This window comes from Callorhinchus milii, unplaced genomic scaffold, assembly GCF_018977255.1.
Source record: "Callorhinchus milii isolate IMCB2004 unplaced genomic scaffold, IMCB_Cmil_1.0 Scaffold31, whole genome shotgun sequence".
NCBI classification, from domain to species: Eukaryota; Metazoa; Chordata; class Chondrichthyes; order Chimaeriformes; family Callorhinchidae; genus Callorhinchus; species Callorhinchus milii.
Genome location: NW_024704772.1, coordinates 1,378,247 through 1,399,755, shown reverse-complemented (window position 1 = coordinate 1,399,755; position 21,509 = coordinate 1,378,247). Strand labels below are relative to the sequence as shown.

Genomic DNA, 21,509 nt, shown 5'->3' with positions numbered 1-21,509 from the left:
GCAAGAGCGGGGCAGTAATTAGCGAGGAAGGTGGGCGGCGGTTCCAAAAAAACAGGAGAGTTAACAAATAAGTGGACGCTGCGATGAAGTAGAACAATAGGGACGGACTCCTGCACCAGACAGCTGCTCGCGTGGAAGGAACGGGACGGCTGGGGCTGGGGAAAGAGGCAGGCATTGAGGTCATGGGGAGGGAGGTGGGTGTGGAGCTCAGTATTTTTAGCCGAGACGTGGAGAGCGCGAGAGCGAGAGCCCTTCGCAAGCTGCTTCACTGAGAGAGAGAGAGAGAGAGAGAGAGAGGCACTGTCGGGCTGTCGCTGGTAGGACATAGGCAGAGAGCAACATCAATGCTGAGCTCCCAGAAGGTGAGTGAGTGTTGAGTTGTATTTCTCTCTCTCTCTCTCTGTAACTCACACTTGACTCTCTCCACAGGACTGAGGATATTAACCGTTTTAAAACTGTCCTTCTATCTCTCTATTTCCACCTTCTTTCTTCCTTCCTTCCTTCTCGCTCTTATTCCTCCACTACCTCCGTTGCTTTCCTCTTTCTCCACTGACTCTCTTGTTCTTTCCTCTATTTGTTAAGTTTCCCCCCTCTCGCTCTCTCTCTCTCTCTCTCTCTCTGAAGGTAGAGTTGAGACGTTAAACCAGGTCCCGTCTGTCCGTCCCTGTGCGTCCAGCTCCTCGGGACGTCCTCCCGACGTGAAAGGCGCGCGACGCGAATGGCGTTTTGTATTGCGTTTTGTATGTCGGAGTTACTTTGGAGCGTAGTGACTGTCACGCGGGAAAAGGGTCCAACTTAAGCTGTGGAGTCCCGCGGTGCGGTGTTCAGAGCGAGGGGACCCCCGAGTTCGACTCGTGGAGAAACCTTAGGCAAGTCAGAGGAACTCAATCCGCGGCTGTTTGCCGGACACCGCTGTACGCAAATGGCTGCCGCGTTTCGCCCGCGAAATACACGGTCACTCCACTTTACGTAACCCAGGACGCACTTTGAGACCTCCCAACCACGTGATCCGGCGCTCCACCCAATGCAAGGATTTTTATTATAACTGCACACAGAGCGTGGAGGTGGGATCCTGAATTAGTTGCTCTTGTTTGCCTGTGTGTGGTGTGTGTGTGGTGTGTGTGTGTGTATATGCGCGTGTGTGCGTGGGGGCTGGTGGTGGGGGTGGGGGGGGGGAGGGTGGTGGAGGGCGGAGGAGAGGGGGCGGATGAGGTTCGGAATAGCAACACGGAGACAGTCACCATGGTAACCCTTCCTACCGTCAATTGCGGTCGGTGCTTAGGATGGGAAGCCACGGAGCGATTGGTTTAATTGGAAATTTGGAGAGGGCTTTGGGTGCAGCAGAAACAGAGTTGCAGGAGAGAGAGAGAGAGAGAGAGAGAGGAGAGAGAGAGAGAGAGGGAGGGAGAGAGGGAGGGAGAGAGAGCGCTGGATAGTTAGGATGTTTCGGAGCTTCGGGAGCTAAATCCAGGGCAGTTTTAACGCTTTCCAGCCCGGATCAACCACCTGCCGTGGGCTCAGTCAGGTGCAATGACTCCCCTGGTGGCTGGATTGTGAAGTACACCCCCCACCCACCCACCCGCCCGCCCCACCCACCCACCCACACACCCACACAGGGTAAAGCTGAGACACTCGCGGTTAATAATAATCCTTGCACTCTATCACACCTTCGAGACGTCTCAAAGCGCTCCAAAGGACATAGTGTCCGAGTGAAATTGACTTCGGGTGTTTTTTTATTTTTTTTCGAGTGGGCGAAACGCAGTCGGCAGCGTCCGCACAGCAAACAGCCGCTGGATTCAGTCGCCAAATTTTGGGTTGGAAGGATTATTACCCCCGGAAAAGCCACCCGCCGGCCGAGTAACAACCGGGTTCCTACTTACTGCCGGGTAAACAGAGGCGCCCGCGCGTGTGGGGGGTGTGGGTGGGTGTGGGTGGGTGTTGGTAGGTGGGTATGGGTGGGTGGGTGGGAAACTTGCCCGGAAATCGTACCCGGGTCCTCAGGCTTGCGAGGCGAGCGCTTTAACCACTTACACTACGGGGGTGAGCGATCTCAACCGGGAGAGGAGAGGAGCCGGAGAGGAAGCGTTTAACCCAATCGTCAACGGTTGATTGATAAATATGTGTGTCAAATGCAAGGATTATTATTATTATTATTATTATTATTATTATTATTATTATTATTATTATTATAATAAAATGTGACGGCTGTTATATATTTAGTGTTTGAGTGTGGATCTGTGTGTGAATTGTATTAGCTGCGCCCCAGGACTGCAATAGCGACTCAGTGAGAGCGAGTGTGTGGGCGACTGTCTTTTTTTTTTGCACTGTAAAGTGTAGTGACTGTGCACAGCCTGGACCGTGAGTGCTTTGTGTGACCGGCCTTGGGAGGACCTCACACATTAGCCAGAAGCAATGTCACATTCCCTCTCTCTCTCTCTCTCTTTGTGTACCAGTGAGCGAGTCAGGGCAGGGCGAGGGGGCGAGGGGCCGGTGGGAGAGGGCAAGCGGAATATTAGTGGCATTTTATTTTAATGAATCCCGTGCCCCCCCCCCCACCCACCCCACACCCACGCACATTCCATCACATTCCACCCTCCCCCGCAACAAACGGCGAGCAATAGGGACTGTCGATAGCAGCGCTGGTCTGACCCACATTATGCGTGACTGCCTGAGGGCTGATCCAAGGGGAGAGGTTTCACTTGTTTCCCCCCCCCCCCCACCACCCCACCCAACCGTGCCCCTCCTTCTCTTCCCTCTCCACCCCCCCCTCCCTTCCTCGGGGAACAACATCCAGACGCGTTTGGGGGTGAACGGTCCTTTGGGTGTCAGCCCGGCTCAAGTCGCTACCGGTCTGTAAGACGTGACCATTCTCTGTATCAGGTGCGAGACTTTTTCTTATCACTGCTCTGGGGCTTTGACGTGGATCCCGGCAGCTCAGGGGTCAGAGCGCTGGCCTCACCAGCGAGACGACCAGGGTTTGATTCCCAGACGGGGCAACACCTTAGGCACGTTTCCTTACTCCCCCACACTCACACTCGCACTCACACTCGCACTCACACTCACACACGCCTCTGTTCGCAGTAAGTAGGGACCCGCTTGTTAGTCGATTGGCGTAGGGACCCTCTCCCCACCCCGAAAGCAAAATTGGTCGTTCACTCCATGACCGGCTGTGGGGACGTCGCTGGGCGCAATTGGCTGCCGGGTTTCGCCCACAAAATCCACAGTCACTCCACTTTTACAGCGTATCCTGCGAAGCGCTTTGAGACGTCTCGAAACGCGGGTCACGTGCGAGGATTGTGATTATTACAAAATGTAAGGATCGTTCTATATTTAGTGTTTTAGTGTTTGAGTGTGGGTCTGCCCTGCAGTTTCCCCCCCCACTCTCCACCACCCCCTCTCCCCCCTCTCCCCCCTCTCTCCCCGCGATGGGTCTCTGTGTGTGAATTGTGCAGCTGTGTCCAGGACTGCAATAGTGACTCAGTGAGAGTGAGTGTGTAGGCGACTGATATCAGGAGCTGCTTTGCAGATCGATTTAAGCTTTGAGGAAAGGACTAAGGCAGAAGCGCCGGGTGTGGGGGTGGGGGCATCTCGCTAGCACCCTGGGGGAAGACATCAACGGGGCTGGGGGTGGGTGGGGGGGAGGAGGGAGGGAAGGGGGCAGTGGTTGACGAGGAACACTGGGAGGAGAGACAGGTGATGGGAGGCTGATACATTACACGCAGAGAGATTTGGAGAAGGTAAACGAGAGGTGCTTTTTCTCTTGTTTTTTTACGAGAATGTGGGGTTGAGTGTGGGGGGGGGGGAGAGAGACACAGATTGGGGCGGGGGGGTGGTCAGAGGCAGAGAGAGAGAGAAGTGTGGGGGAGTATTATATCACCCGGACACGTTGATTTCTCTGCTCCCTCCCCCCCGCCCTCAATTTCTGTCCTCTATAATGGTGTCAAATCCGGCTGCTTAATTCACTTGTTTATTTACTGTAAAACCGGGAGCTGCACTTGTCTCCCCCACCGTCACCCCACCCCCCCCCCACACATACACACACATACCCCGCCACACACACAGTCCCACACACATACAAACACATACACACATATTAACAGAGAGCGACACGCGGACACGGAGAGCTAACGCCACCACCATCGCCACCAAATGACGTTTACACGATGCCTTTCGTGTCCCGAGGCGCTGAACTGTCAGGAATTTGCGCCCGAGCTGGGGGTCGGGATCAGGAGTGAGTGCGGGTGGGGTGGGGTGGGGTGGCTGGAGGGGAGTTGGGAGGGTGACCGAAGGTGTGGTCGATGAGGAAGAGGATGGGGGACGAGAGGAGACCTACCCCCCTCCCCGCCCCACTCTCCAGCGCCCCCCCCCCCCCACCCCAATTGTCCCCACCCCCATACTGTAGGCCATTTGGTCTTTCATTGTGAGATGGCATGAAGCTCGCAATGAATAGTGAATAGCGGTCAGTAAGCAGCGAGACAGAGGCTCCCTGTGATGTAGAGAGACTCATAGAGAAGCTCTTCTCTCCTTGGGAAGACACAAGCCAACCCATGTCCCCCCGGCGAGCAACCCCCTCACTGACTCGTTTTGTCCTTTACTGAACCAAACCCTCGGCACGACCGGGTGATGTCAGGCTCCATTGACCGCTTTCTCTGTGGCCAACATTGTCAGTGCACTTTCTGTCACCTCTGGGGGTCGATTCTCTTCCGAATAGAGGGGATAAAGCTCTCGCTCTTTACCTCCTTCTCGCTCTCTCTCTCCCCCCATCGCTCGCTCGCTCACTCACTCACTCACTCACTCACTCACCCTTTCCCTTCTCTGTTCTGGGTTTCAATCTAAACCGAATAGACATTATAATAATAATAATAATAATAATAATCCTTGAATTTGATACAGAGCCTTATCACATCGTCGAGACGTCTCAAATAGCTTCGCAGGATAACACTGTAAAGTGGAGTGACTGTCTATTTTGTGAGCAAAACAAGACAGCCAATTGCACATCGCAGTGTCCCACACACAGTGGGTTGAGTGACTGACCCAATTTTTTTTGGGGGGAGCGATTATTATCATTACCCCTGGAAAGTGATCCTCCAATCGACCAACGATCGGGTTCCTACTTACCGGAACTCTGAGACGTCTCGAAGACGTGAAAATGCGAGGGTTTGTTATTATGTGAGATGTTGCTGTGCGCGAGCAATACGGTATTACCTTCGTTTAGCGCCTCTCACGTCGGGAGGACGCGAAGGATAGGTGGAAAGTGAGGGCACTAAAGGATGTGGGAGCAATGGGATACACAATCTGGATTCCACAGAAACACCCAGTTGGTGAGTGACCACTTTATATCTCCAACAACATCTCTCCACCCTCCCCCCCACCCCCAAACACTGATCATAGGGCGAGCGACTCAGCTGAAGGGGTTAACCCGCCACGGCTTGGGCCAGTGTTGAGCCCCCGGAACGTATCCCAAATCCCGGGCTGACAGGTGGATCGAATTCCGTGCAGAGGCGGAACCGCCGGCCGTCTCCAGCTGTTCATCTCATCATCCCACAGCCCGGAGTGTCAGCCACTGGGAGTGGGGAGGGGGGGGGTACACACCCTGACACACACCCTGACACACACTGGCTCACACCGACACACACACACTGACACGTCCCGACACACACCACACACACACTGACACACACACTGACACACACCCTGACACACACTGGCTCACACCGACACACACACACTGACACGTCCCGACACACACCACACACACACTGACACACACACACTGACACACACACTGACATGCCCCGACACACCCAGACTGACACACCCAGACTGACACACACACCGACACACCCACTGACACACATCGTCACACCCTGATATACACTAACAGACACCTATGTGTACACACACTCAAACACACGCACTTACATACTCGCATTCATACACACACACAGCCCTCACTCTCATAACCACACTCACATACACACACACACACTCTCACACACATTCACACACTGAATAACTCACCCACAGACACACACACTGACACACACAGCGTCACACACCGTCACACACCGACACACACCGTCACACACCGACACACACCGTCACACACCGTCACACACCGACACACACCGACACACACGCACTCACACCGACTCCCTCCCCCCCACACACGCACTCGCTCCCTGTGACGGGGAGTGATCACATTGCACAGACTCCCCGCGTTGACTTGCCGTCTCTCCCTCGGCTGATTACACCTCCCCCCGTGGCCCGAACACATGGGAATGTCCATCACTCCCAACGGGAGATTCACTGCGTGGGATAATCAGATTTCTCCGGAAAAGGATGTTTACCCTTTCTGGAAGAGAGGGATTTACTCCGGGATGAGATCAGCTCCGACCCCCCCCCCCACCCCCCCTCCTCCCCTCCCCACCCCCCGCCTCGCCCCCCTCTAACCCTAACCTGTGTGTCCTGGTGGAGGAGTTTCCGTGACCGGGACACAGATGGCTTTACACTCCGGCTCACGCTCAGTGGGAGTGAACGGAATGTTTTTTCTCTCTCTCTCTCTGTGTATTTCTTTCCACAGTTCGGAGTTTCAGTGTCACCATCTGTTGCCATAGGAACTACCCACAGGCGCTGATCACACCCTCCGATTATCCGCCGGGTGTGCTGTGTGTTTGCCGAAATTAATGCTCCCTCCCCCCACCCTCCCCACTCCCCGCCCGCCCGCCCCCCCACTCCCCGGACATAATCACTGACCAGATACTCCTCGCGTCGGATACAGACCATCTCGAAGCGCTTCACAGTCACGTGGAGACGCGAAGGGAGGGAAGCGAGCGAGCGGCCGTGTACCTGGGGAGGGATTGGCGGCCAAGACACCCAGGGAGGGGGGGAGAAGGGGAGAGGGGGAGAGGGGGGGGAGAAGGGGAGAGGGTGGGGAGAGGGGGAGAGGGGGGGGAGAGGGAGAGAAGGGGAGAGGGGGAGAGAGAGCGATTCCAATCTCTTTTCTTCCCAATAGCCCCATCCCAGCACCTCGTCCTCCCAACGCGAAAGGCGCTATACAAATGTAATCTTGTTGTTGTTGTTGTTGTTGTTTAAACAACCACCCAAACAGTCACTTATGTCTCAAGGACAGCACTTCCGACAATATGGCTCTCTCTCTCTCTCTCTCTCTCTCACCCTCTCTCTCTCTCTCTCTCTCTCTCTCCCCAGCGTTGCATTGGAGCATCAGCCTGGACTGGGAGGTCATAGGAATCACGGAGCTGGGCTGGGGAGGGGGGGGTTTGGTGGGGGGTGGTGGGGGGGGGGTTGGGGAGCAAAGTATTGTTGGTCTCTCTGCCCCCGGGTCTTGTTGACCCGATTGCACCCCAGTCTGGGAGGAGCCGTGTGAGTGGGGTCGCCGTGAATCGGGACTGACCGACTCGCTCGCTCGCTCGCTCACTCACTCACTCACTGACGGACGGACGGACGGACGGACGGAGTGACCGCCGTGTTTTTTTCTCCAGGCTGCACCCATGTCGGAGTTCAGCGAGAGATCGCGGAGTGGCCTGAGCCAGGCCTCCAGCGTGGTCACCATCTCCTCCATCAGCACCTCACTGGGCACACAGGTCAGAGACACCACCCCTCGCGCTTTACACGCAGCACCTTGTGGGTTCTGGGCTGACATCAGACTCACACACACACACACACACGCACATACACACACACACATACACACACACATACATACACATACAGAATAGAAACACACACACACATGTACAGGCACAGAAAGACACACAGACACACACAGAGAATCAGAGACACATATACACACACACACACACACACACACACCCAGAAAGACAGACAGAGCATGTGTCACACACACACACACACGCGCACACACACACAACACACACACAACACACACGCACACGGGCCGGGGAAGTTGACTCGGCTGTTATTTTGTGAGCAGAACCAGAGGACGGGAGACGGGGTTTGCGTATCTGATCCTTTTTTTTTTTTCGCAAAACTCCCGTCACAGACCAGCAGAGCGATGAGGAAAATTCACAGCTTCGCCAAGAGGGAGCAGTCCATTAAACGTGACCCCAATTCCCCCGTCCTGATCAGAGGCTGGCTCTTCAAACAGGTACCACCAGCCCACAGGTGTAACAGAGAGCGAGGCACACGCACACCGCACACGCGCACACAGAGACACACACACACTCACGCCACACACGCATAATCACACACGCCGACTGAGAGAAAGACACACAACCACGCGCAGAGCGAGAGACACGCACGCACACGCGCGCACACCCAACCCGCGCACAAACTGATACGGATAGAGACGGAGCGAGTGTGTGGCCGCGCGCGCGCGCGCGCGTGATGTCCTGTTACCCTGTGTCACACCGCGCGCGCGCGTACGTGTGTGTGTGTGTGTCTGTGTTGCAGGACAGTGCTGGGCTCAAGCTGTGGAAGAGGAGATGGTTTGTCCTGTCCGATTTCTGTCTCTTCTATTACAGAGGTAACACAGCGAGCAAGAGGTCGGGGCAGGAGGGAGGGGTGTGGGTGTGGGTGGGGTGGGTTGCGGGGTGGGGGGGTGGGCAATGGGGAGCGCTTACTGGGAGGGTGGCGTGGGGGGTTTGGGGGTAACTCACACACTCAGTGATATACACCGAATGATACTAACGCGCGGCGACTTCCGAGGCTGGAGGGACATTCACGGGTTTCGCGCCGGGTTGGGCCGAACGACCTCCGGTTTCTGCCGACCGGTTCCCAAGTCGGAAGGCAAAGGGTTCTCGATCATCATAATAATCCTCCCGGTCGATACCGGCGCCTGACCGCGTCGTCGAGACGTCTCACGGGACGCACCGCGACGTGGGGCGACTGTGCATCTTTACGGTGCGAAACGCGGCGGCCGATTTCGCACAGCGCCGTCCCCACAAACAGCCGTGGATTAAGGATCCAATTTCCTTTATGAGAGGGGTTGTTGCCCCCGGAAAAGCCATCCTCCAAACGAACTAATTACCGGGTTCCGACTTAAGTGCTCTGTACACGGAGGCGCGTGTGTGTGTGTGTGTGTGTGTGTGTAATTCGCCTCAGGATTCTCCCTGACCTGCTCGGGAATCGAACGCGTGTCCCTCTCGCACGTTTAACAGTGGACTCAATTCTGCTTCCACCCCCTCCCCTCTCCTCCGCACTCTCTCTCTCTCTCCCCTCCCACCCCCTTTCTCCTCCGCCTTCTCCCCCCGCGCCCCGCAGACAGCCGGGAACAGAACATCCTGGGAAGCATCCCGTTGCCAAGTTACGACATTTCAGCGGCTGATCCAGCGGACCGGAAAAGCCGGAAGTTTTCCTTCAAGGTACAGAGTGTCCTGGGGGGGGGGAGCAGTGTTCTCTCCTCCGGGAACGGGATTGGGAATGGGTGGGAGGGAGTGCACTTGGGAGGTGTTTTTTTTGTTGGTCGGTCGGGTGTCTGACACACACACACACACACGGAAACCCATCACTGTTGCTTAAGAGCCTCCAAACCAATCTGGGAATTCCACCGACACATGGAAATTTTCAGAGATAAATTGTTGGCATGGAATGTGCCCCCTCCCTCCCTCCCCCCCCTCCCTCCCCCCCCTCCCTCCCCTCCCTCCCTCCTCCTCCCTCCTCTCCCCCCCCCCCCGGTCCCTGGAGGGCGTGTATCCCGCTGACCTGATCCCGGACGGTATCGGGCGCGGGTTGGCAAGAGCCGAGGCTTTGGGGAGGAGCCCGGAGTGTGGGGTGGGGGCAACCGCAGGATCCTGACCGGCCAAACCCACGCAGGTTGTCCGAGTCCTGCCGACGGGCCGGGCTGGGCCGGGGGGGGCGATGAGCGCGAGACTTGGCGAGGGATGGGATGTTTGAACACGCTCCCCTTGCCCCCCCCCCCCCCCCCCCCCCCCCCCCGCAGGCTGAGCACCCCGGCATGAGAACGTACCACTTCAGCGCTGACACACAGGAGGACATGAGCGGATGGGTGAGAGCCATGAACCAGTCCGCACGTGTGGAGTCGCAGAGCAGGTGAGTGCCGGCGGCGACGACGACGACAACAACAGCAATCCTGGCATTTTGACGCAGCGCCTCATCACGTCGTCTCAAAGCGCTTCACTCCGTAACGTGTAGTGACTGTGTTATTTTTTCGCGGGCGAAACGCGGCGGCCGATTGGGCACATCAGCGTCCCACAGTGTCGTGGACTGAGTGGCCGAATAATTTTTTTTTTTGGGGGGAGGGTTTATTACCCCCGGAAAGCGATCCCCAATAGACCCACCGCGGTCCCTGTGTTTGAGGGTAACAGCGCCCCCTGGTGCGCGCGGCGGCACATAAAAACAGACGCACAACTCGCACAACAACGTGTGTTTACACAGCGCCGCGTCACACGGGACAGCGCCCCAGAGCGCTCGGCAGTGGCGGAGGGGACGCCGAGGCGGTGGGGGGTGGTGGGGGGGAGGGGGGAGATCTCCAGGGCGCGACCTGAAGTTGGGGAAGGAAGGAAGGGCGTGCGATTGTATGTATGCGAGTGTGTATGTGTGAGTGTACGTATATGAGAGTGTGTGTGTGTGTGAGTGTAAGTGTGTGTATGTGAGTGTATGAGTGCGTGTGCGTATGTGAGTGTGTATGTGTGTGTGTATATGAATGTATGAGTGTGTGTGTGTGAGTGTGTGTGTATATGAGTGTATGAGTGTGTATGGGAGTGTGTATGTGTGCGCGTGTGAGTGTGTGTATGTATGTGAGTGTGTGTATACGTGTGAGTGTGTGTATTTGTGTGTGTATATGAGTGTATGAGTGTGTATGTGAGTGTGTGTATGTGTGTGTGGGTGTATATGAGCCTCTGTGTTTACTCACTGTTGTTGTTGTTGTCTCTCCCCCTCAGTCGCTGCTCCTCTGGTGAGGGTCTGAGCCTTTTGCCTTACGTCCAGCGATGCTCGAGCTTCGGAGACTTCACCAAATCCGGATTCTTCCCAAATTCCCGGAGCGCCGAGTCGCTGGAGATCGCCAAGCTGTCCGAGGCCGGGGGGGCGGCGGAGTGCGGGGGGCCGGGGGGGAGAGCCGAGGGGGTTTCCCCCACCGCTCGCCACGAACGCAGACACGAACGGGCTCCGTCGCTCTCCATCACCCTGGAACGCCTCCCCCTCCCCCCGCAGAGCGTCCCCGCCCCCACCCCCGCCCCGGCCCCGGCCCCCGCCAGCAACTCGCAGGGCAGGACACTGGGGTTTGAGACCGCCCGGGAGCCCGAGGGCCGGAGCAGTGACTCCATGTCCCACGTGGAGAGGTGGGTTCGCTCCCAGGAGGAGGAGCTCCGCGACGGAGAGACCGACGAGTGAGTCCGTGGCCTTCGCGGCTCGTACAACAACAACAACAACAACAACAATTAACGTTAAAAGATCCTCAGACCTCGCACGTCCCCAAACACGTTCCCGCTCGGCATCTGACACGCACCGACCCGCATGCAGACACAGTCAAACGCAGACACACACTAACAGAAATAGACACGCACCATTTCACACACAGACCCGCACATACACAGTCACACCCTCACACCAGACACATACAGACACACACTGTCAAACACAGACACACGCGCGCACACAGTCACACACTCATACACACACACACACACATCAGACAGACACACACACCCTAACAGAAATAGACACACACCGTCTTACACACAGACACGCACATACAGTCACACACACACGCATACAGTCAAACAGAGACACATACAAACTGGTACAGTCTAACCTCACGCTACCCTCTCTCTCTCTCTCTCTCTCCCTCCCTCTCTCTCTCCCTCTCTCTCGGTGTCTCTCCCGCAGACAATATCTGGTGAAATCCGAGTCGGGGAATCTCTATGAATATCACCCGCTGAATGGTTACCGAGGGGGTCCGGCTGGCGATGGGCAGCGCAGGGAGCCCCCCGGCTCGGCACAGACCGTCCACCCTGTCAGGCCGGGCGGGGGGGAGGGGAGGGGGTGCGGGGACGCTCTCACAATCACCGTCACTGTCCCCCCGTCGGCAGCCGGGGTCCGAGACCACCCAGGGAAGAGCCCGGGCGGCCCCGAGGAGGGAGTGGGTTGGCCGGACACGCCAGACGGCGGGTACTTGACCCCCCTCTCCGACACCACAGCGTATAGCCGGGGCTTGCTCCCGACTCCGTCACGGGCTCTCTCCCCAGGACGCCCCTCCCTCCCCCTCCCACGGGGGGCTGGGTCCCCCCACAGCGGCTCGGCCGAGGAGCTCGAGACCGGGAGGGCTCGAGCCAGACCCCACACCCCCATCGGCAGGTTTGACGTGCTTCCCCGCTCCCTCCCCACCGGTTACTTCCAGCCCCAGACCCAGCTCCAGTCCCAGCTTCAGGCCCCCGGCTTTCCCGGCGTTCCAGGCGGCTTCGCGGTGGGATATTACGTGACCTCGTCCTCCCCCCGGGTCCGGCCCCAGACCCCGGTCGGCCGGCTGGACGTCCCCCCGCCGGGAGCAGGGGACCACAAGGCTCCCTCGCCCGGGAGATTCCGCGGCGTTCCTACCGGGAGACAACACGGGCACCGGGATAGGCTGAGCCTCGCGGCTACGGAGGACGGAACGACCAGAGTGTGGAGCGGTCAGTCGCCAGGGAGACCACCCGGGCTGGGCCTCAGACCCCACACCCCAGCGGACAGAGTGACCGTCCTCCCCACTGACCACTACCCGCTGGACACCACCCTCACAAGGCAACCCTCGTGGGTAAGGTTGGCTTGAACTCCGGTTGCGTGAATCTGGTCATCTTCACGGCGACTGTGGGCTGTGGGCGGTTTGATCAGCCGGGGGTGTCTGGCACATACACACACACACGCATGTGCAGAAACCCATCACATATATACACACACACGCATGTGCAGAAACCCATCACATATACACACACACACACGCATGTGCAGAAACCCATCACGGTGATCAGCCGGGGGTGTCTGGCACATACACACACACACGCATGTGCAGAAACCCATCACAGTGATCAGCCGGGTGTCTGGCACACGCACACACGGAAACCCATCATGGTGATCAGCCGGGTGACTGACTGACACACACGCACACGCACGGGCAGTGGTGCTGTTGGGACGGGCTCGGTGGGGGGTGCGGGGGAACGGTGGGGGCGGGGGGGGGGTAGGGGCGGAGGACATTTTCGAGGTGCTGGGCTGCATCCGAAGCTGTGATTGCGAGACCACCTGCGTTGACGGCCGGACAGTGATGGCCGCTACTCTCTCTCTGCTTCCCTTTTGTCGAGCAGTCTGCGGGGGCCTGGACCGAGAGGTGCTTCACCCCCCAACACTCGTACCTCACCCGGACCGTCAGTACCCCACGTCTGTCAGGAAACCACACAGTGAGTGATTCCCCCCAAACCCCCACATACTCTCTGAAACCCACCTCCGCCCCTTCCCTCTCATTCAAGATCCGTCGCAAGACCCTGTTTGATCGCACGACATGAACGCGAGTTGCTGTTGACGTCGGAAGGAAATTCTCACCCGTTTGGGAACACAGTCCACAGTCCGGGTGTTTATTTCACGGAAGTGTCCAACAATAATAATCCTTGCGTTTGATATAGCGCCTTATAGCACGTCTTTGAGACGGCTCAAAGCGCTTTCATCTATTGGAACCTTTCAGTCTTTATTTTTTTTGTTGTGTTCCGCGCTGAGGGAGGGAGGGAGGCGAGGAGAGGGGCGGGTGGGCGGGTGGGTGGGTGGCGGGGGTCGGGGAGGTGGAGAGAAATCCCCATGAGGTTCCCCTGGTGTTAACCGTTCCCCTTCAATTGCTTCTCTTTCAGGCGCCTGGGCTGGAGTTGTTTCGAGAGCATTCCTCACGGTCTCTCAGGGTGTCCGAGAACCAGGTTGATGTGAGTCGCTCGCAGTTTAAATAATAATAATAACAATATTAATCCTTGCATTTGACACAGCGCCTCATCACTTCATTGAGACGCCTCAAAGGCCTTCACAGGATAGACTGTAATGTGGATTTTTCGACGCATTTAATGGCCGAAACATGGCAGCCAATTGCGCTCAACAAAGTCCCACAAACAGTCGTGGATTGAGCTTATTTTTGGAGGGATTATTACCCCCGGAAAACGATCTGCCAATTGACTAACTTACTGCTGCGTAAATAAGAGGCGGGTGTGAGGAGTAAGGGAACTTGCCTAAGGTTTCTCCCTGCCCGGGAATCGAACCCGGGTCCTCTCGCTCTAACCACTGAGCTACAGGACTTCTCCTTTACCAAAGTAAAGTAGGACTTGGTTCAGAGTTAGATTTGAAGGGAAGTGGATTGTACGGGTTGAGGCGAGGAGGAATTTCAGGGTCCCGGGGAGCGGAGGGAGGGAGGGGGGGGGGTGTGGTGGCTGAGGGCACCAACGCTGACTGTTGGTCTTCACTCCGTCCATCTCCAGGTGCTGCTGACCAGACTTTGTGGACAAGACAAACTGCTGCAGGGGCTGGTGGCAGAGGCTGACCAGCTCAAGGCAGAGAAGGTATGGAGGAGAGACAACCACCACAATAATAACAATAATAATAATAATCCTTGCGTGTGATGTAGCGCGTTATCACGTCGTCGAGGCGTCTCAAGGCGCTTCACTGGATACAGTGTGATTGACTGTGTGTTTTGTGGGCACAACGCAGCAGCCAATTGGGCACAAAACGGTCATGGATCGCGTGACCCAATTTTTTAACGGAGGGATTATTAGCCTCGGAAAGTGATCTGCCAATCGACTAACCCCTGTTGGCAAGCAGAGGCGTGGGTGTGTGTGTGTGCGTGTTGTGTGCGCGCGTGTTGCGTGTGTGCGTGCGTGTGCGTGTGGAGTAAGGACACTTGCCTGAGGTTTTGCCCAGCCCCATAGGGAATTGAAACCGGATCCTCTCGCTTACGGGGGCGGGCGACCTAACCACCGAGCTACGAGACTCCCAGGTTGACAAGTGTGTGTCTTGCGTGTTGCGTGCGCGCGTGTTGCGTGCGCGCGCGCGCGTGTGGAGTAAGGTGTCTTGTGACTCCCGCCCGGGCTGCCCTCTCCCTCAGGACAAGCTGGAAGGTGTGCTGGAGGTGACCCACTGCCGCATGGAGGAGTTCAGCCAACAGCCCGGGATGGTGGAGAGGATCAGTTACCAGCAGTCACTGCTACAGGAGGAACTCATTCACACCCGAGCCAAGCTGTGCGACATCACCACGGTAACCCAACAGGCGGCCACACTACCCCTCCCTCCCTCCGCTCCCCCCTCCCCCATTGCCGCGTGGGCTGTATGTGTTTAAGGGTGGCCGGGGTGGGGGGGTGGTGGGAATGGATGGGTTAGGGAGACCCTCTATGCTTACTATCAGCCGCTGGGTTCGCCCCATCCATCCCACACTCACTGCACTTCCCGAGGGGACTTCACTCTGATGCGTAGTGACTGTGTGTTCCACACTTGCGGCAGCTGATTTAATTGCCTTCGCGAAGCCCATTAGCGGGTCTGCGTCCACCGGCCCGAACCCACGGCCTTCTGCCCGGGAGAGCGAACGGCTGAGCTGATGTCCTGACCTTGTGTTGTGTTTGGAGACAGGAGGTGGAGCGAGCATGGGGGGAGTACGAGGGTCTGGAGAACGAGCTGTACCTGCTCCGAGCCTCATGTGACCTCGTCAGTCGCTGTGGGGACCCCCAGGTAATAAATAACCTCTGACCACTGCCCCTCTCACGTCAAGAGCACAGGATGTTGCAGTGTTTCACTACAACTTGGTGGGGGGTGGGCGGTGGGGGGAGATGTCAACACACCTGATTTGCTGCCTCTACCCTGACAGGAGCAGGTGGGGGCGCGGAGGCAGCTGAGGATGACAGAAGACGTTATGTTTGGCCTCAGGGGGAACAAGAGGAGCTTCCAGACAGCCATTGGGGCCATAACACAGCCAGGTATCGGGGAGGTGGCCTCGGGTTTGTGCGCAGAGGAGCAGAGCTCACGGGATCACTCGATTCCAACTACAGGGGTCGGGGGGTGCGGGGGTGTGTGGGGGGCGAGGGATGGGGGGGTGAGGGGGGTGGGGGGAGAAGGAGGGGAGAGAGAGAGAGAGACAGACTGGGAGGGGGAGGAAGAGAGAGGGGGAGGGAGAGAGGGTGGGGGGGGGAAGAGAGAATGTGAAGTCTGTTCCATGTCAACAGCTGCCTCTTTGAAGACGTTTTGGTCATCTTTCCCTCCCCCCCCACCCTCCGACTCCTCTCCCCCAACCCCCCCCCCACCCCCCCTGCGGGCGGACCACAAACCAGTGCCGTCAAACCCCTTGGAACGTCCTCCTAATTATCCCTATAAATGTCAATCTGTATTGTAAAACTGCTGACTCCAGTTTGTTTTATTCCCGTCTCCCTCCCCAGTGATGTCTCTCCCAGTTTCCCCTCTCCCGCATTCCCCTCTCCCGCATTCCCCTCTCCCGCATTCCCCTCTCCCGCATTCCCCTCTCCCGCATTCCCCTTTCCCGCATTTCCCGCTCTCGCTTTCCCCTCTCCCGGAGCAACCTTCAGGACTACAGACGCTCTCTCCGTGGAGTCCGGTGGGAATATCACCGCTTCCTTCTCCCACCGCAGTGCGGCCGGTACCGGATAGAGAATTCCCAGAGGTAAGCGGAGGGATGGGCTAAGTCCCTCGGGGGAAGATAAGAGCTCCCCCCGTCTGAGCCCTGTTTAGGCGGACGTTAAAGATCCCTCCACGTCTCCGTTCAAGAATGAGAAGGGAATTCCTCTCTCTCTCTCTCTCTCTCTCTAACACACGCTCTCTCCTCCCGGTGTTTTACCCGATTGACACTCCCACCCCCCACCCCCCGCCCCATAAAAGCATTCATTCGCTTCACGGTTGTTTGCGGGGACGTAGCTACTGAGCTGGAATTAGCCGCTGGATGCGCCTAGAAAACACAGTCACTACACATGAAAAAGGTAATAAATAATCCTTGCATATGACACAGAGCCTCACCGTGCCATTGAGACGTCTCAAAGCGCTTCACAGGATACACAGTAAAGTGGATTAAACAGACGGTATTTTGTGGGTGGAACACGGCAGCCAATTGGGCATCATTGGGCAGGACAGCGTGCAGGAGCGCACGGCGGGTCTCAAACTCAGGCTCCCCGGCTCCCAACTGATTCTCTCTCTCTCTCTCCTCGCTCTCCAAAGGTGCCCGAAGAGACCCCCCACGGCCCCCCCTGCCGTGGGCGTTCTCCCCCCAGGAGCAGCCCCCACCTCGGCAACCTGCCCCCGCCTCCCTCTCCCCCGCACACCTCCAGAACCAGCCCCAAGGCCGGGCGGGGGAGCAGAGAGACCATCGGGACTCACCGGCTAATGGAGACCTTCACAAGGTGAGGACGTGAATGTCGGTAAATGTCTGCTGGACGAGCGAGTGAGGGAGGGAGCGAGTGAGGGAGGGAGGGAGGGAATGGAGGAGCGAGTGAATGAGGGAGCGGTATTCATTGGTGGCGCTCACACTTTGACCTTGTTGTACCAGCGTCCTCAGGTTGGCACAGCGACCCGGCGGGTGAGGATGAGCGCGGAGGAGCAGATGGAGAGGATGAAGCGACACTGGGAAGCCCAGAGGTTCAAACCCTCCGCCCCAGGACAGAGGCGATCGCCAGCCATGGTACACAGCCTCGAGAGAGAGAGAGAGAGAGAGAGGGGGGGAGAGGGAGAGAGAGCATCCCTGTGCCTCCGCACCTCACACTCACCTACAGATCACTTCACCTCATTGGTACCAACCTGTTCACCACGATGTCCCACCGCCCCCCCAATCTCTCCGTCCCTCTCTCCCGGCGTCCTGTCCGACAACCACCACTCACCCCCCTCACCCTCCCCCCCACACACCAAATAAAAGTGCTGGCTCAATTCACGGCTGTTTGCGGGGGCAGGGCTGTGCGCAAATTGGCTGCCGGGTTCGCCCACAAAACACTCAGTCACTACACTTTGTGACGTTCCCGCCGACATCAGCCACTGATGACACACACTGAGCCCGAGTGACACACACACACACACACACAGACACACACTCAAGTGGTTGTGTTCTGTGGGTTATGATGTTGAGCCTCACCGTTGCTGTCTCTCTCTCTCTCTCTCAGGGACATGAGCGAGCGACGCTGGGGCTAAAGGACAAAGCGAGCTCGAAGCCACCATCCGGGCTGGTGCTGAGTGTCCGGCCAGTGACCAGCCTCTCCCACCCTCCCAGCCCCAGCCCTGGGGTCGTGGCCACCGACTCGCGGACCAAGCCAACCAACGGTGGGGTAACGGTGGGAGCCAGGCTGCCCGCGGAGCGCGGGGGCTGCGCTGCGTCTCCCGTCAAGGTCTCCAACAAGCTGGTGACCATGACCCCCGCACCCCAGCGGGGGAGGGAGAGCGAAGCCGGACGGACGGCGCGGCGAGAGGTCAGTGAGGTCGGGGTTTCCTTCCCCCCCCGCCCCCCCCTTCAGTTAAAGAAAGAAAACAGTACAGTAAATACTTACTCACGTTTGGTACAATTGGAGACCCGGTGATGGAGCGGTTAGAGGTTACAGCGTTCGCCTCGCAAGCCAGAGAGAGAGAGAGCCTCTTTCACAATTGCAGTCCCTAGGAACGTAGGAAGAGGAGGAGGCCATTCAGCCCCTCGAGCCTGTTCCGCCATTCCATTAGATCACAGCTGATCGGTATCTTAACTCCAATGCCCTGATTTTGCCCCATATCCCTCGATCCCCCGACTCAACAAACATCTCGCCACCTCAGCCTTGAATGTTTGAATGGATTCAGCATTCCTCTCTGTATCGTCTCTCTCTCTCTCTCTCTCTCTCTCTCTGTCTCTCTGTCTTTGTGTCTCTGTTGCTCAGTGTAAACCAAGTAAGATGGCGATCGCCACCCACTGTGTGCGGCAGGACCCAGACTCCATCCTGAGCCCAGGACAGAGGCAGGAACATCAGGAAGCTCTGGAGAGGATCAGGGCAGTGGTGACCAAGACCAGGTGAGGAGTACAGGGGACCAGGGGGTGGTGGTGGGGGGGAAGGGAAGCGCCCCCTCACATTACCCCCCCACTCCCATTCCCCCGCTCGCTTCACATACAAATAACAGTCAGGCCGACGCACCAATTATTACCGTTGACACCAAATGACTGATAACAGCAACATCTTGTCATCAGTCATTTGTGGCTTCGCCCACAAAGTGCAGTCAATTCATTCACTTTACAGCGTATCCTGAGAAGGGCTTCGAGACGTCTCGAAGACGTGATCAGGCGCTGTGTCAAATGCCAGGATTATTATTACCTGTCATCTGCGCTTCACCGAAGCCTTGGCTCTTGCCAACCCGCGCTAATACGTTCTGGAATGAGGTAAGTAGGAAGGAGACGGAGAGAGGGAGAGAGAGAGCGCATTCCATTCCAATAATCAAGAGAGAGAGTGAGGTAGAGGGAGGGAGGGAGTGGGAGAGGGAGAGGAGGAAATAGGGCAGAAACCAGACTGCAAAGTGACTGAAAAGGTTCAAACCTGTGCTGTGTTTTGTGACCTCCAGTCCCAGTGCAGTGGGAGAGCCCTGCAGCCCACCCGACGGTGAGGGGGGCGTGCGAGAGAGAGAGAGGGACCGTATCATTAGCCTGTCCTACGCTCTGGCTGCCGAGGCATCACAGCGCAGCAGGTCAATGGCAGGTAATACTCCCTGTGCGTGCGTGCGTCTGTCTGTCTGTCTGTCTTTGCTCAGCTTCGCCCCCCCCCACCCCCACCATCCCAGCCGGAGCGCAGTGGCCGAATGGCCTCCCAAGCCAGCGATTGCGGGTCCGAATTTATTTTCCAACCTGCGCCCAATACTCTCCGGAAATAGGTTAGCAGAATCCCTCCCTCCCTCCCTCCCTCCATCCAAAGAGAGAGAGCGAGAGAGAAAGAGAGAGCGCATTCCATTCCAACAATCTATCGGTGGGATTTCCAGGTGTGTAGGTGGGAATTCTCAGTTTGGTTTGGAGACCCTTAAGCCGCGGTGATGGGTTTCCGCGTGTGTCAGGCACTCAGGCTCGGCTAAACAAAACAAACATCGCCTCGGGACGCTCCCAACAGGGCTGGGTGATTTCCTGCCCCTCCCTCCGGCTGTGGGAGGGGGTGTGAAGGGAAACAGGGTTCATTCCCACTCACCCCCCCCGCCCCGAGCGCCTTGGGACGTCCTCCCGACGTGAACGGCGCTGCACGAAGGTAATTTTGTGTTGCGTGGCATTGATAACGCTGCAAGCTCACAAGGGAATGCAACGTGACGACGGCGGCACGTTTGGAAAGTGGGGGGAGTAAGGGATAGTGGGAGCAAAAGGGCAGAGAAAGAGAGAGGGAGAGTGAGAAAGAAAAAAACAAGGGAGAGAGAGAGAGAGAGAAAAAAAGAACCAACCCAACGAACAAACCGTCGCCTTTTCTTTTAGTTAAAGCTGTATCAGAATCCGAGGACAGTGAGGAGGGAAGTTGGCCCGACTCCGGGGGCTCGGCGCGAGAGGAGAGCGTCCGGATCCCGTCACAAACACGTCAGGAGACAAACAGGCCCAGCTCCGGGAGCGATGAGGCAAGGCAGCCCCCCAGCTCGCTGCCCGATAACCAGCCAGAGACCCTCAGCCGGGAGTCAGCGGTCACACAGAGCGCCCGCTCACGCCTCGCCCTCGCCTCGCCCGTGCCGGGTTTCCCCTCGGAGTCGGGGCTGCCGGGCGGGGGGGCAGAACACAGCCCCGATCAGCCGGGCACCGCGTGGGGGGAGGGCACCGCGGAGGCTGGAGCATCGCTGGAGGAGTTGCCTCACTTGTACCTGATCTAGGAGGAGACAATAGACACACTTGGCTACACAAGATATACAGTCACTACACTTGACAGTAAATCCTGTGAAGCGCTTTGAGGCGTCTCAGAGACGTGATAAGGCGCTGCATCGAATGCGAGGATCATTATTATTTCCTCTGCCCGTTACTGTTGGGGGCTGGAAGCAAGACGCGTCACTCCTTCTCACTCTCTCCCCACTCACTCACTCGTACGCCCCCCCCACCCCCACCCCCAATACTAGTGACAGGAAGTGTTGTCAGTCTAATGGCGCAGTGGTCCTTTGCCGGGGCAGGAGGAGGGGTGGGATGGGGGGAGAGAGAGGAAGGAAAAGGGGTGTCAGCTGCCTCCCATCTGGGGTTTGGGACTCCATCTCAGGCCCCTTCAGTCGGAACAAGCACTTTAAGGCGCCGCCTATCAGCGGTGGGTGCCCTGGGACATAAAGGGAAGAGTTTCAACCAGGGGAGGGGAGGGGAGGGGAGGGGTGAGGTTCGCAGGTGAAGAGTAATGTCGCCTTTACAGCTATTATGTAGGTCAAGAGGGATTGAAGAGATTGAGATATAATGGTGTCGAGGTCACCCATCGGGTGCGTTACTCGGTTGGTGAGCAGCTGAGACGGTAAAAAGAAGTGAGGTATAGATACGAGGGCACACACACGGATAGCAACATGTGTAGGGAGTTCTCCTCCCTCCTCCACATTTACTCTGTATTTATTTTTATATATATATATTTCAGAAAGTCTCAACA

The 21,509-nt window shown here is 57.4% G+C and overlaps 2 protein-coding genes across 3 annotated transcripts; both read left to right on the top strand.

Annotated features, from left to right (window-relative positions):
- The first annotated feature begins 322 nt into the window (after positions 1-322).
- LOC103189547 (pleckstrin homology domain-containing family A member 4) lies at positions 323-17,340 on the top strand. The gene is made up of 16 exons (XM_042344927.1): positions 323-362; positions 7,503-7,604; positions 8,024-8,128; positions 8,434-8,506; positions 9,244-9,344; positions 9,923-10,032; positions 10,884-11,036; positions 11,830-12,733; positions 13,278-13,370; positions 13,812-13,880; positions 14,424-14,504; positions 15,047-15,196; positions 15,565-15,663; positions 15,800-15,908; positions 16,365-16,606; positions 17,155-17,340. Exons 1-16 carry the CDS (start codon positions 345-347, stop codon positions 17,338-17,340), a joined length of 2,595 nt encoding a protein of 864 aa, XP_042200861.1. The 5' UTR covers positions 323-344.
- LOC103171684 lies at positions 16,448-20,845 on the top strand. Of its 2 annotated transcripts, none has more exons than XM_042345076.1 (7): positions 16,448-16,606; positions 17,155-17,336; positions 17,483-17,614; positions 18,087-18,389; positions 18,870-18,955; positions 19,498-19,631; positions 20,384-20,845. In XM_042345076.1, exons 3-7 carry the CDS (start codon positions 17,519-17,521, stop codon positions 20,764-20,766), a joined length of 1,002 nt encoding a protein of 333 aa, XP_042201010.1. In that variant the 5' UTR covers positions 16,448-16,606; positions 17,155-17,336; positions 17,483-17,518; the 3' UTR covers positions 20,767-20,845. The 2 variants fall into 2 exon arrangements, with proteins under 2 accessions (XP_042201010.1, XP_042201009.1); XM_042345075.1 differs by having other exon boundaries at positions 18,825-18,955.
- Positions 20,846-21,509: the final 664 nt, after the last annotated feature.

What these genes read in the sequence shown, in the direction of transcription:
- LOC103189547 (XM_042344927.1), top strand. An exon ending in CGTGTGGAGTCGCAGAGCAG is followed by an intron (nt 10,033 to 10,883) that starts GTGAGTGCCGGC and finishes TCTCCCCCTCAG; the next exon opens with TCGCTGCTCCTCTGGTGAGG. An exon ending in ACCAGCTCAAGGCAGAGAAG is followed by an intron (nt 14,505 to 15,046) that starts GTATGGAGGAGA and finishes CCTCTCCCTCAG; the next exon opens with GACAAGCTGGAAGGTGTGCT.
- LOC103171684 (XM_042345075.1), top strand. Translation starts at nt 17,519, where the DNA reads ATGAGCGCGGAGGAGCAGATGGAGAGGATGAAGCGACACTGGGAAGCC. An exon ending in AGAGGCGATCGCCAGCCATG is followed by an intron (nt 17,615 to 18,086) that starts GTACACAGCCTC and finishes TCTCTCTCTCAG; the next exon opens with GGACATGAGCGAGCGACGCT. An exon ending in GACGGACGGCGCGGCGAGAG is followed by an intron (nt 18,390 to 18,824) that starts GTCAGTGAGGTC and finishes TCTGTTGCTCAG; the next exon opens with TGTAAACCAAGTAAGATGGC.